Here is a 12,312-nt window from a genome sequence, read left to right as displayed (position 1 = left end):
CTTCTCTGAGTCAGCCAGGAGTCCAGAGTTGGCCGTGAGTCTCTGAACACTGCTGGGGTGCTCAGGGTTGACCCCAAGCTTAAACCCAACAACATGTGTCTGGCCAGCCGTCAGCTGGTAGAATGAAGAGACAGAGGTCCAAGTATGGGGTGTGTGTGCTCACCCATGTGCTCTCAGGTGGACCCCAAGACAGAGCAGGGCACAATGCCAAGGTTAGGGGTTGGAGGACCCTTTGCTAGTGCTTCCTACGTCATGCGGGAGCCCCCAGGGAACTGGGGTGAAGAGGGGGAACCTCCTGCCCCCAGACAAGACAGGGAGAAGACCCAAGGACCACCAGCCAGGAACACTGGGGCCTGGCCCTGGTCCCCGTCACCCCCCCAGGACTGTCCCCAAGGCGCACCTGGCTGCTCTGAGAGAAGGCGTACAGGGCCAGCGGCTTCTCCCGCCTCCGGATGAACTCGATGGCCTCGTCCATGCTGCCCACCATGACGATAGGCAGGATGGGCCCGAAGATCTCCTCCTGCATCACCTGCTCTGTCTCCTGCACGTCCACCAGCACTGTGGGGGCTACGGTGTGTAGGACGGGGCAGCTCAGGCAGGGCCCCCGCACCCCCACCCAGCCAGCGTCTCTCTCCCTCCTGCTGGGCCTGAGCAGGGAGCTGTGTCCTGGGGGGCAGCCGGGACCCCGGATGGAGCAGGGCGTAGGCCCAGGGACCCAGGGTGGCAGGGCCGGAGTCGACCTGGGCTCACCTATGTAGCGGTCCTGAGGGTCGCTCTGGCCGCCGATGGCCACGCGCCCGCAGCGCAGCAGGCCCTGCAGCCGCTGGAAGTGCCGGTCGCTGATGATGCGGCCCAGATCGGGGGAGACCTGGGGGTCGGCGCCAAAGAATCGGGTGATGGCGCTTTGCAGGGCGGGCAGCAGCCGTTCCTGCATCTCCCGACTGCAGAGCAGGTAGTCAGGGGCCACGCATGTCTGGCCCGCGTTGAAGAAGCGGAAGAAGGCCACGCGGTTCGCCGTGGTCTGGGGGTCACAGTCATCGTGCACGTAGCAGGGGTTCTTGCCCCCCAGTTCCAGCGTGACGGGGGTCAGGTGCTTGGCGGCCGCGCTCATGACGATCTTGCCAACGCGTGGGCTCCCTGGCACACAGGAGGCAGGAAGGACCCTATCCATGGATATTCAGGCTCCTCTGGCCCTGCCCCTGCCTCACCTCTGAGGTCAGCACTCACCTCCACCCTCCCCGGGACCATGCTGTGCATCTGAGGCACTCCCCTTCCTGCCCACAGTCTCCTGGGCCCTTTCCCCCTGCCCTGGAGCCTGGCTGGTCACTGGGGCTCACCCGTAAAGAAGATGTAATCGAACTTCTCCTCCAGCAGCTGACCCGTCTCCTGGGGGCCCCCCAATACCACCGCGAAGCAGCTCTGAAGGGACATGAGGTGCCTGTGACGCCTGATCCACCCAGGGACTCCCCTCACTGGCCTGATCATAGAGTCTGGGTTTAGGTCTAGGTCTAGGAGGGACGCAGTGGTGGGGGCAGCCATGGGGTCGGGTCCTCATGGGGTGAAGGGGTCTGGGAATAAGGACAGGGATACAGTGGGGGTTGTCTTCTGGGTTCAGCTGGGCTCACCCCTTCATTCTGTTGTAGGGACAGGCTGGGCGGCCCGAGCACCCACTCACCGGGTCCAGGTAGCGCGGCAGTACCTCGCACAGAACCTTCTCGGTGCTCCTGCTGATCTCAGACGGCTTCAGCACCACACAGTTCCCTGCAGTGTAGGAGGGCGGGAGGTGGTGTCCAAGCCGACTTTGAGAGGTGGGGCCAGTGCACAAGGACACACAGCGACACCCGGCAGGGCCTGCCGCATGCACCCGCTCCCTGGGACCTAAAGGAGAGCCTCACCTGCAGCCAGCGCGCCCACCAGCGGCACCAGCGTGAGGTTGATGGGGTAGTTCCAGGGCGCGATGATGAGCACCAGGCCGTAGGGCTCCTTGTGGATGAAGGCCGAGTCCAGCTGCGTGGCCTGGGCAGGGTGGGGGTGAGCGGCAGCCAGGAGACCCCCCTCACCCACTCAGGGCAGTGCCCGCTCCACCCTGGCCCCGGCTCAGGTCCACTCACTCACCAGGTTCTTAGACACCTTCTCGTCTTTCATCCAGGCCCGCAGGTTCTTGAGCGCCAACTTGACCTCGGCCAGGCTGATGCTAATCTCAGACACCTCAGACTCAAAGTCAGACTGGGCGCGGCAGGGGGAGTGGGCGGTCAGTCTTGAGGGACCACCAGGCCAGCACCAGCCAGCCAGCCAGAATTATGTTCACTCAGTCACTGGCTCTCCCCCCCACACACACATATACACTCTTGTACCCACACATTCACTAAGCAAGAGGACAGCGGGAGGCCATTGCCTTGCACAAGGCTGACCCAGATTCGATCCCCACACTCCATATGGAAACCTGAACCTGCTGGGAGTGTCCTAACAATCCCAAAACAATCCCAAAGCTACCTAAACATGGGAGCAGTAAGGGGAGCAGGAGTGACAAGAGATGGGGCTCTGGGATCTGGGCTCCGTCTGGGCATGGGGTTCAGGGCTCAGGGCATACAAAGGCCCTGGGGTGGGTGCAGACCATGCCTGTCTGACTCGGGAGCCAAGACCATGCAGTGAGCTGGTTCTGAGGTGGGCTACAGTCAGAGGGGACCCAGGACATGTCCAGGGTCGTGCAGGCAGGGGGTTGGGAGTCCCAGACAATAGAACCATTGTCCACTCTGCCCCTGCAGGCAGGGACGACAGGGCCAGGCTGTCCTTCCCGGTGCCAGAGGGTGGACAGTGGGTCCAGCAGGACCAGGGTTCCCAGGGTCGGGCTGAGCCACAAACTGGACCTACCTTCCGAGGTGGCATTAAGGGTGGGTGTGGGGCCAGGTCCCCGCTGTGCTGCCAAGAGCAACCCAGTCCCATTGGAGCGGGCAGAGCAAGGGAGGGGGCACAGACAACCGGATCAGTGTGTGACACCCCCCCCCCCCCCGACCTGAACAGAGACTCCCAGTGCTTGGGGACAGGGGCTGGGCTGTAACTAGCGGTGCTGGAGGCGGGAGTGACCGCCTGGGCGGTAAGAATCAGTGGGCAAAGCGCCATACGCCCAGACCTGGAAGGTTCTAGAAGGTGAGTGGTCAGAGGTGCAGGGGCTGGTCTGACACGGTGTCTCCCCTGCAGCTCCACAGGGCGGGTAAGGGGACCATCTGGGACAGCTGAGGGGTGAAGCCTGAGGGGGCTCCTAAGGGAGCTGGCCGGGCCTAGAGCTCCAGGCCACTGTCACCTCTTCCTCCCTGCACTCACTCTCTCTGCTGCCCCAGGGCCTTGGCACTGCCTGCATCTGTCCCAGTTCTTCCCAATGCTCCCATGGGCTTCATTGGCCCCTCCCCAGGGAAGCACCTGAACCCTGACAGTCCAATCCTGGTTTGGAGTGTGGGATTGTGAGATTGCGGAATGTGGGTCTGTGGGATTGTGGGTCTGTGGGTGATGGGTGTTGTTTCTGGCTATGTCGGGGTGACCGTCCAGCCCCCCATCTATCCCTTCCTGTCCTGAAGGGCCCCCACCTTGCGCAGGTCCTCGGCCAGCGCCTCTTGCAGCAGCTGTTTGTTGTCATTCAGGAAGCGTTCCAGGCCCTGCAGCTGCACCCTCCGGAACTCGGCCGGCTTTGCTCGCCCCGTGCTCACCGTCTCCCGAAGCCGCTGCAGTGTGTCCGCCCAGGGCACCATCCTGCTGGGGGCAGTGGGGGCCAGTTCAGGTCAGCACCACCTCCCCCCTGCCCACACCCAGGGGTCCACAGGGGCTGGAGCAGATCCAGACATCCCCAGGTCCACACTGGGATTCCCAGATACTCCCCTTGGCTGTGGAAGTCAGGGCTCTGGTGTCTGGGTCAGCAGATCCCCCACCCGGGGGCCCCACCACTTCCTGCCCTCCAAGAGTCCCCCAGGATGCGTGGGGAAGCTCAGGCCAGCTCCTGTAACCTTGGCACAAACATGTCCTGGCTGCCTGTACTGTGGCTGTGAGCAGTGCCTCTGTCCCTGTTGCCCAGCCCCTCAGCAGAGCAGGGAGGGCTCCGTTGTCACCCCATACTCCCACACTGGGGGTCTCGGAGCATGGGGAAGTGCCAGCTCCTGTGTTACCTCTGTGGGGTAGTTGGGGTGCCTGACTCCCCAGGGCCCCACCTGTGCTCATCAGAGAAGCACAGTGACGCATGCACTGCTGGGCCTGATGCCAGGGATCTGGGGGGACCCTGTGTCCTTTTCACCCCCTCTAGCTTGCCTCCTTTCAGATGTTCCGCTAGACAGTCCACCTGAGTTTCTCCTCATTTCAGGGCTCTCCTGTCACTGCTCCCCGCCATGCCAGTGTGTCCAGTGGTCCTGCCTGTTTGCGTCCTGTCTTTACCCCCCTTCCTTCCAACCCCCATCCCCAAACCAGATCCTTCTCCCCACCGGGACACTGGGAGGCAGGTCCCTCAGCAGACTCAGCTCAGCACAGGACTTCCTGCACCCCTGCTCCAGGGCGGGGAGAGCTTGGGTGACACCCCTGCCCCCTAACCCAGAAAGTTTATTTTCTTCCGAGGACACCCGGAGGGCTGGTAACTGCAATGAGCATGGGATGCGCCTTTTCCAGAAGGTTCCATGACCCTGCAGTCTGGGTCAGCTCCAGCCAGTGGGATTCCAGGCCTGGGGGGCACTGTTCTGAGATCCTGGCAGATGGGGGGGGCACCCTGAGAGCCACGTGTGCCCCCCACAGACCCCAGCCCAGCCCTGAACTAGTCTCTCTCACCTCCGTTTCCCCATCTGTAAAACAGGGCCAGTGACTGCATATGCTTTGCAGCATGTCTTAATGACCAATGTGGCATGAAGTGCTCATCCATCGGGTTTGGGGTCACACTCAGGGGTGCTGGGGGGACCCTCCCTGCCAAATTTGGGGATCACACAGTGTCATGCTGAGGGTTGGATCCGGTTAGGCTGTGTGCAAGGAAAAGTCTTACCCCATTTGTCTCACCAGCCCAGAGCATTGTGCAGTGCTTGTGAATCCTTCCCTCTGCCCTCCCCTCCCTCCGTCCTCTGCAATACTGACACCCCCCTTCTCCAGACCATGTGGGCAGTGCCCGCTGCCAGCCACGTCCACCCTCGAGGCCTCCCAGGGCTCTCAGCCTTTTCATGCCCATCTCGTCAGCACCCACAAAAATGTGAGGCATGCCGCCTCAACAGTGCTCCTCCGGCAAGTGGGGGCGGCAGCTCGGGGCTGGGGCTGGAGTTGGGAGGAACATTCCAGCAGCTTCTCCTGGCAACGCAGAAGCCAGCTCACCCAGCGTAGCTGCCTGGGGGGGGGGGGGAGCGGATGCCATGGAGGGGTCCCAGGGGTGCTCTTTCAGGGGGCGCAGAGCTGGGACAAGCCGGGACATGCCGAGAAGCAGGAGCCGGGGCAGGGGGCTGTGACCTCACAAAAGATTTCTAGGCGAGCTCAGACTGGAGGCCCCTGCGGGATACAGCTCCCTTTCCCTCCTCTCTTCATCGGGCACCGTTGGAGCACCCCCTGCCCTGCTTAGCTCCTCACCTGCACTAGGGCCTGGGATACCCCATTTCTTGCCCTTGAAGGGGCTGAGATCCAGGACCTTGCCACTGAGCATTTCACTCAAGGCAGGAGCAGGGTCCGAGGGCCAGGCAGTAGCCTGGAGCCCACCACAACCCATTTCCCTGTCTTTCCTTCACCGGGCCCACAGCCTTCTTCCCGCCCTCTTGGGCACAGCCACTGCAGCCCACAGGCGCCCCGTCCTGTAGGCCGTGGGGAGCTTGTCCCCCGCTCCAGGCCCTCTTGAGCCCCGGGCACCTGCAACTCAGATGAGGCTGCTCGAACCCTCCAGAATCCCTTAAAGGGCGGGAAGAGGCCCAACAGGCACAGATATGTCTGTGATGACAGTTGTGGGTACCGCAGAAAATGCCTCCCTCTGCCCTCTCCCGGCCAGAAGACTAGGTGCCCGGCTGCCCACCCCCTCCGTGCTCTAGCCCCCAGACGGCCTACCTGCACCCCACCAGGCCTGCCTTCCTGCCGGGGCCAAGGCCTCTGTCCACAGTTATGTAACGTCCATCGGGGCCTGCCCCTGGGCGGGGTTCCAGGCCAGGGCTTGAACTTGGCTCGGGGCCCCATTTCCCCTTCTCCTTCCCATGGCCCCCGGAACCAGTCCAAACCGCAGAGTCTTGAAGCCCAGAGAGGGACATCGCGGTGCTGGAGTCGCACAGCGTGGGTCCAGGGAGCTGGGAGACTGTAGGTGGAGCAGGGAGCAAAGCAGGATTAAAGCAGGAATCGTGGGGTTCGACCGGGCCAGCTGGAAGAGCAGGATGGGCCTGGCCCCATCTGCCAAAGGGAAGTGAAGATTCCAGACTGGACCCCCCAGGGTGGTGCCCAGCACTGGCCCCGTCTGGCCCGGTTCCATGAAGGGACAGGACCGCCTGCCACGCCCCCAGGATTATTCCCGAAGCTGCCATCAGACGGAGGGGACCCAGAGGCGCTCTCGGGGGTGGCCAGGCTGGGACCCCTCTGGAAAATGAGTCTCTGGTGCCCTGCCAGCTGCTCTCCCACCCCTGGGTCAGAATGTCACCCTGGCTTGGCACAGAAGTGATCCAGCGACAGGCATCCCAAGGTCCCCACGCACAGCCCCCCTCACACACCTGGGACCGGGCCAGCTAGGATCAGGTTATGGGGAGGGGGTGCCCCTGCCAGAGCCAGACCCCAATGTCTCCTCCTTGGATCCCGGTGCCCGGGCTTCCAGGGAGCCTGGCCTCTGGGCTTTGCTTCAGCCGCCTGGGAGGTGCCCGAGCCCCGCCTTGCCCACGCCCTTCCCACCTGTGCCCCAGATGGCTCCGGACACACCTGCTCTCAGCTGCAGCTCCCTCAGCTGGGTCTCGGGTTAGGGGCTCCCAGGCCCAGAGCGGAGTGTGGGATGGAGCCCCCAGCACTGCCAGTGACGTGGCCCTGCATGTGACAACAGCTGTCTGGAACCGGGCCAGGATCGGGGCGGGGCTGGCTGGGGGCGGAGAGGCCCAGAGAGGGTGAGCCACTGTTTGAGGACTCACGGCACAGTGGAGGGAACCAGAGATGGTGAGTCACTCTATGAAGATGCACAGCACAGCAGAGGCGTCCAGAGAGGGTGAACCACTCACTTTCTGAGTGCATCTGGTACAGCAGAGCGGACCAGAGAGAATAAGTCTTTGTCTGAGGATGCACAGCACAGTGGCACCCAACAGGAGCGTCAAAGAATCCTGAACTTAAGGGATCTCACCACTGTTTAGGACAGAGAGCCCCACAAAAGGCCAATCCTTGGGGGCCAGAGAGTTAGCATGGGGATAGGGCGTTTGCCTCGATTGCAGAAGGACGGCAGTTCGAATCCTGGCATCCCATATGGTCCCTCGAGCCTGCCAGGAGCGATTTCTGAGCCTAGAGTCAGGAGTTACTGCTTGGCGCTGCCGGGTGTGACCCAAAACAAACAAACAAACAAACAAAAAAAGGCCCATCCTTGTGAGACAACACCCCCAACCCGGCCTGGGCAAGGAGCCCCGAGTGGGAGGATCCAGTGGCATGAGCAAACACAGTTCTGGAAAGCTCAGGGACTGCAGAGTTGCAGGTCCCAAGGAGTCCGAGAACAATTGGGCTGAGGGGCCAATGTAGGCTGGAACGCAGGTGTGGGGGTTGCAGACCCCTACCCCTGTCCTTCTGACCCCAGGGACCCTCCACTTGCCACAAGAATGAGGGCTGTAACCTGACCCAACCGTTTCGACCTTCAACCTGCCCCAAGCACCCACCAACTCAGCTCATGTGGGCTCAGGCCCCAGGGAGGTTTCCACTGAGGGGGGTACTCTGGGGTTATTTTCTGGCACCCCAGGTGGGATGCAAAGATCCACACCCCGGCGAGAAGGTCATACACACACAATACATACAACCAAAGTTGCAGTTAAACAACAATAACAGGGGCTGGGAGGTGGCGCTAGAGGTAAGGTGCCTGCCTTGCCTTCGCTAACCTAGGACGGACCTCGATTCGATCCCCCGGTGTCCTGTATGGTCCCCCAAGCCAGGAGCAACTTCTGAGCGCATAGCCAGGAGTAACCCCTGAGCGTCACCGGGTGTGGCCCAAAAACAAAAACAAAAAAACAATAACAGTAACAGCAACAATAAATGGGCCAGAGTGATAGCAAAGCTGGGAGGCATTTACCTTGCATTCAGCCAACCCAGGTTTGATCCCCGGCATCCCAGATGGTCCCCACTGAGCACCACCAGGAGTAATTCCTGAGGTGCCAGGAATCAAATGCAGGTCGGCTGTGTGCAAGGCAAGTACCCTCCCCACTGTGCTCTCTTTCTCGGACCCAGAAGCTCCATTCTCTGGGCCATCAAGCTGGGTTGGAACTTTTGCAGGCAGGAGAGAGGGAGCAGGGACTCCCAGACAGTCATTCTACAAAGCTGAGGCTGGGGCTTGCTCATGGCTATGAGCACCTTCAGCGTACATCAAGGTCACCAAGGAGATGAGGCCCATCTCCAGGACACCCCAATTCTTGTCATTCTTGAGCCTGGACAAGGAGCTCAGGAACCCACCACCAGGGTGCTGCCACCAGGGATGATGACGGGGACGAGAGAATTTCCTGGCTTTTCCTGCAAATCTGTAATTATCCTAAGGAAAAGTTGGATTTTGGGGGCTCCAGAGCCATAGCACAGTGGTAGGGTGTTTGCCTTGCATGCGGCTGACCTTGGATGGACTCTGGACCGACCCAAATTTGATTCTCAGCAATCCATATAGGTCCCCCAAGCATGCCAGGAATAATTTCTGAGTGCAAAGCCAGGAGTAACCCTTGAGCACCATTGTGTGTGGCCCAACTCTCCATCCAGAAAAAGAAAAGTTGGGTTTAAATTCTGGGTGTTGGGGGAGGTCACCCTCATGATGTTGGGTTCTGACTCCCAGAGTTGAGGGTGGAAAGGAAAGAAAAGAGGCCTCCTGACCCCAGGAGGCAGATGGCCATTCTTACACACGTAGCTGAGGGGCTTCGAGATGGTACAGTGGGGCAGGCTCATGCTTAGCATTTGGCTGTCCTGGTTCAAACCTGGGCATTTTATATGACCCCTAGAGGCCCACCAGCAGTGCTTCATGAGCACAGAGTCAGGAATAAGTCCTGAGCACCTTTGGGAATGGCACACACACACACACAAAGAAAAGAATAGGGGGCTGGAGGGTAGGACAGTGGATAGGGTTCTTGCTTTGCACATGGTAGATTCAGGTTTGATCCTTGAATGCAGAACCATGAGCACCACTGGGTGTGGCCCCAAAACAAAACCAGAAAACAATCCACAAAAAGAGAGATGCCACAGACCTGTAGCTCATCCCTCTCTGCAGCCTTGATAACACTGACATGAAAGTTGCCTTTCACAGGGGCTAATCCCACCATCACAGCATCACCACCACGTGGTCCCTAATTTAAAAGAATAAACTTTATTTAAACACCGTGGTTTACAAGTGGCTTCTAATACAGTTATTTGTTTCCAGTATTCAATGTTCTGGCACCTATCCCGCCGTCAGTGTTACCCTTGGTCCACCATTGTCCTCACACCCTCTTCCCAAGCCCACCACTTTGGCAGGCACAACATGATTTGTTTTATATTGCTTGTGACAACAACAAGGCACATGAAATTATCAAAGAATAGCTCAGTCCGAGAGCATTTGTGAAAATGGTCACAGCTTCGAAGGGTGTTACTAAAGTCATTTGAAGCAGAAACCTCATGGCCCAAACCTAAAGGATTGGGGAGACACAAGTCTGGGAATAAACGCTGACACAGGAAATAATCCACACAGATTGAAGGGAATAAGATAGGTACTGGAAAATTCCACCACAAGATTTCTCCTCACTAGCAAAAGATACCAGCAGGAAGATAGAATAGTTGTGGAAACCAAAACTGCATGCAGCCTCTCCCTGAGACCTGAAGTCTTTATTGGGAAGAGAAGGACCACTCCCAAGGGTGGAGAACACGTAGGGGTAGGGGACCAGTCCAGAGGTACTTCCAGTTCTTGAGGGACAAGCATCAGCAAAGAATTATCCTGAATAGAATGAAATACTGGTTATTGGGGCCCAAGAGATAGCACAGCTGCAGGGTGTTTGCCTTGCACACACCCTACCCTGGATGGACCTGGTTTCTATTCCCAGCATCCCATATGGTTTTCCCAAGCCTGCCAGGAGCAATTTCTGAGTGTAGAGCCAAGAGTAACCCCTGAGAGCTGCTGGTTGTGACCCAAAAAACAAAGGAAAAAAAAAAACAAAACTGGTTACTTCAACAGTCAATCATCCACCATCCCATGTTACTGTTCTTGTTTATGGAGCTGAGTGGGCTTCTAGGCTACTCCCCCATCTCATTTTCTGTGCTCCTCTGAGACTGTCAATACTGTGGAAGGTGGCAGTGTTGTGTGGCCACATGTCTGGCCTCAGTCCTGTAGAGGCCCAGTATTTCCAACTCGAGGGCCAATGGATGTCTTGAATTTGGCATCTCCCCAGAGTAGTCGTGAAGTTGTCAAACTCAGTTGTTTGTGTGGTGGCAGCTGTGGGGTGTGTGGGTGTCTGCTGTGGTAAAAATTCAACCTGTCTTCCTTCTCTGGAGGGGCCCCCAGGGTGTTCAACCCAGAGACTGATGTATCTGTGAGTTTTGTCAGCTCAGCTTGTGTCTCTTTCACGATGAGTCATGAGACGGAAGCTGGGATGCTGCTGTCCCTTCTTGCCGTGGTGGGAAACAAGTTTGGGTGTTTGGAATCTGGTCCCAGGGCTGCGGTCCCCAGCCTGTGTCTGAGCTCAGGGCTCACCCACTAGTCTATGCTGTCCAGCTCCAGCCCCTGGGACCTGCCATGCTACTCTAGTTTTTTTGTTTGTTTGTTTTTTGTTTTTTTTGGTTTTTGGGCCACACCCGGCGGTGTTCAGGAGTTACTCCTGGCTGTCCTCTCAGAAATAGCTCCCGGCAGGCACGGGGGACCATATGGGACACCGGGATTCGAACCAACCACCTTAGGTCCTGGATCGGCTGCTTGCAAGGCAAACAGCGCTGTGCTATCTCTCCGGGCCCTACTCTAGGTTTTTATTCATTGTTGTCCCCCCTGACCCTTCACCCCCCACACCTCCACCCTGTGGTGGCAGACATTGTGGAACCTGCCAAAACACCCGTGATCGAGTGCATGTTGCAAGTCTTGTGGCTTTTCTTGTTTTCCCAGTACACATGAAAATCAGATTGACACTCAGTCTAACACGGCATGGAGCTTGGCCCACATGGTCTAGACCATTCTGCCTGGGAAACATCGCTTGCACCTTCCTGAAACCAGACTTCCACGACACAAAACCCCACAGACGTGGCTTCAGAGCTCCCATCGGCCAAAAGCGCCATCGAGTGTGGCTGAGCGTGTTACCCCGGTTCACTGGCTCGCCTGATCCTACTCACACCGAGAGGTTTTTTTTTTTTTTTTTTTTTTTTTTTTGGTTTTTGGGCCACACCCGTTTGACGCTCAGGGGTTACTCCTGGCTATGTGCTCAGAAATCGCCCCTGGCTTGGGGGGACCATATGGGACGCCGGGGGATCGAACCGCGGTCCTTCCTTGGCTAGCGCTTGCAAGGCAGACACCTTACCTCCAGCGCCACCTACCCGGCCCCATACCGAGAGGTTTTATGCCATTTTCACTTCTTGGTTACTTTGCATGTGGTCATCAAAAATAGGGAACATGGATGCGGCTTCTGTCATCATCGCCTCTCACTTTTGGGCTCAGCACTCAAAGATGGGGAGGGTGGTTTGGGGGGAGAAAGGTCTCTCTGTGCTTGGGAGTTGCTCCTGACATGACTTAGGAGACCAGGCAGTGCTGGGGACTTGAACCCAGGTCTCCTGCAATCCAAGCAGGCTTCCCAGACCTTTGCGCTTTGTCTCTGGATTTTGAATTTTGGAGGAGCAGGTAGAGTGATTGCCATCGTGGTTGGACCCCCAAACACATCCCTTAAACACCCTGTTCCTTGTCTCCACATCCTCATCAGAGAGACTTTGGCTTGTCCTTGTGTGAGGCAAGAAGAGATCATTGACCCCTGACCGTCTCAGGGGTGTTAGTACCCACGCACTTACACACAACACTTTTGAATGTGTCTTTAGTTCTTCTGGGTTCCCTAATTTTGGGTCCCATCCAGAGGAGCTCAGGGCTTCCTCCTAGCTCCTCACTGGCTGGCATCGAACCTGCATTGACTGCATGCAAGGCAAATGCCTTATCCCCTGCACTGGTCTCTTCTGTTCCTCTCT

The 12,312-nt window shown here is 58.3% G+C and overlaps 1 protein-coding gene across 3 annotated transcripts in view; it reads right to left on the bottom strand.

Annotated features, from left to right (window-relative positions):
• Positions 1-6,961, bottom strand: part of ALDH3B1 (aldehyde dehydrogenase 3 family member B1) — a 9,300-nt gene extending 2,339 nt beyond the window's left edge. The window contains exons 1-8 of one of the 3 annotated variants that reach the window (XM_049781215.1): positions 6,892-6,961; positions 3,582-3,747; positions 2,116-2,226; positions 1,896-2,016; positions 1,676-1,761; positions 1,338-1,419; positions 751-1,137; positions 401-567 (exon numbers count right to left, since the gene is read on the bottom strand). In XM_049781215.1, the coding sequence (XP_049637172.1) occupies positions 401-567; positions 751-1,137; positions 1,338-1,419; positions 1,676-1,761; positions 1,896-2,016; positions 2,116-2,226; positions 3,582-3,743 (1,116 nt within the window). In that variant the 5' untranslated portion in view covers positions 3,744-3,747; positions 6,892-6,961. Of the gene's footprint in view, positions 1-400; positions 568-750; positions 1,164-1,337; positions 1,420-1,675; positions 1,762-1,895; positions 2,017-2,115; positions 2,227-3,581; positions 3,748-5,008; positions 5,050-6,891 lie in introns of those variants that run through there. The other 2 variants (XM_049781214.1, XM_049781216.1) reach the window with 2 other exon arrangements.
• Between the last annotated feature and the right edge of the window lie 5,351 nt (positions 6,962-12,312).

This window comes from Suncus etruscus, chromosome 9, assembly GCF_024139225.1.
Source record: "Suncus etruscus isolate mSunEtr1 chromosome 9, mSunEtr1.pri.cur, whole genome shotgun sequence".
NCBI classification, from domain to species: Eukaryota; Metazoa; Chordata; class Mammalia; order Eulipotyphla; family Soricidae; genus Suncus; species Suncus etruscus.
This window is presented reverse-complemented; position numbering and strand designations above follow the sequence as displayed.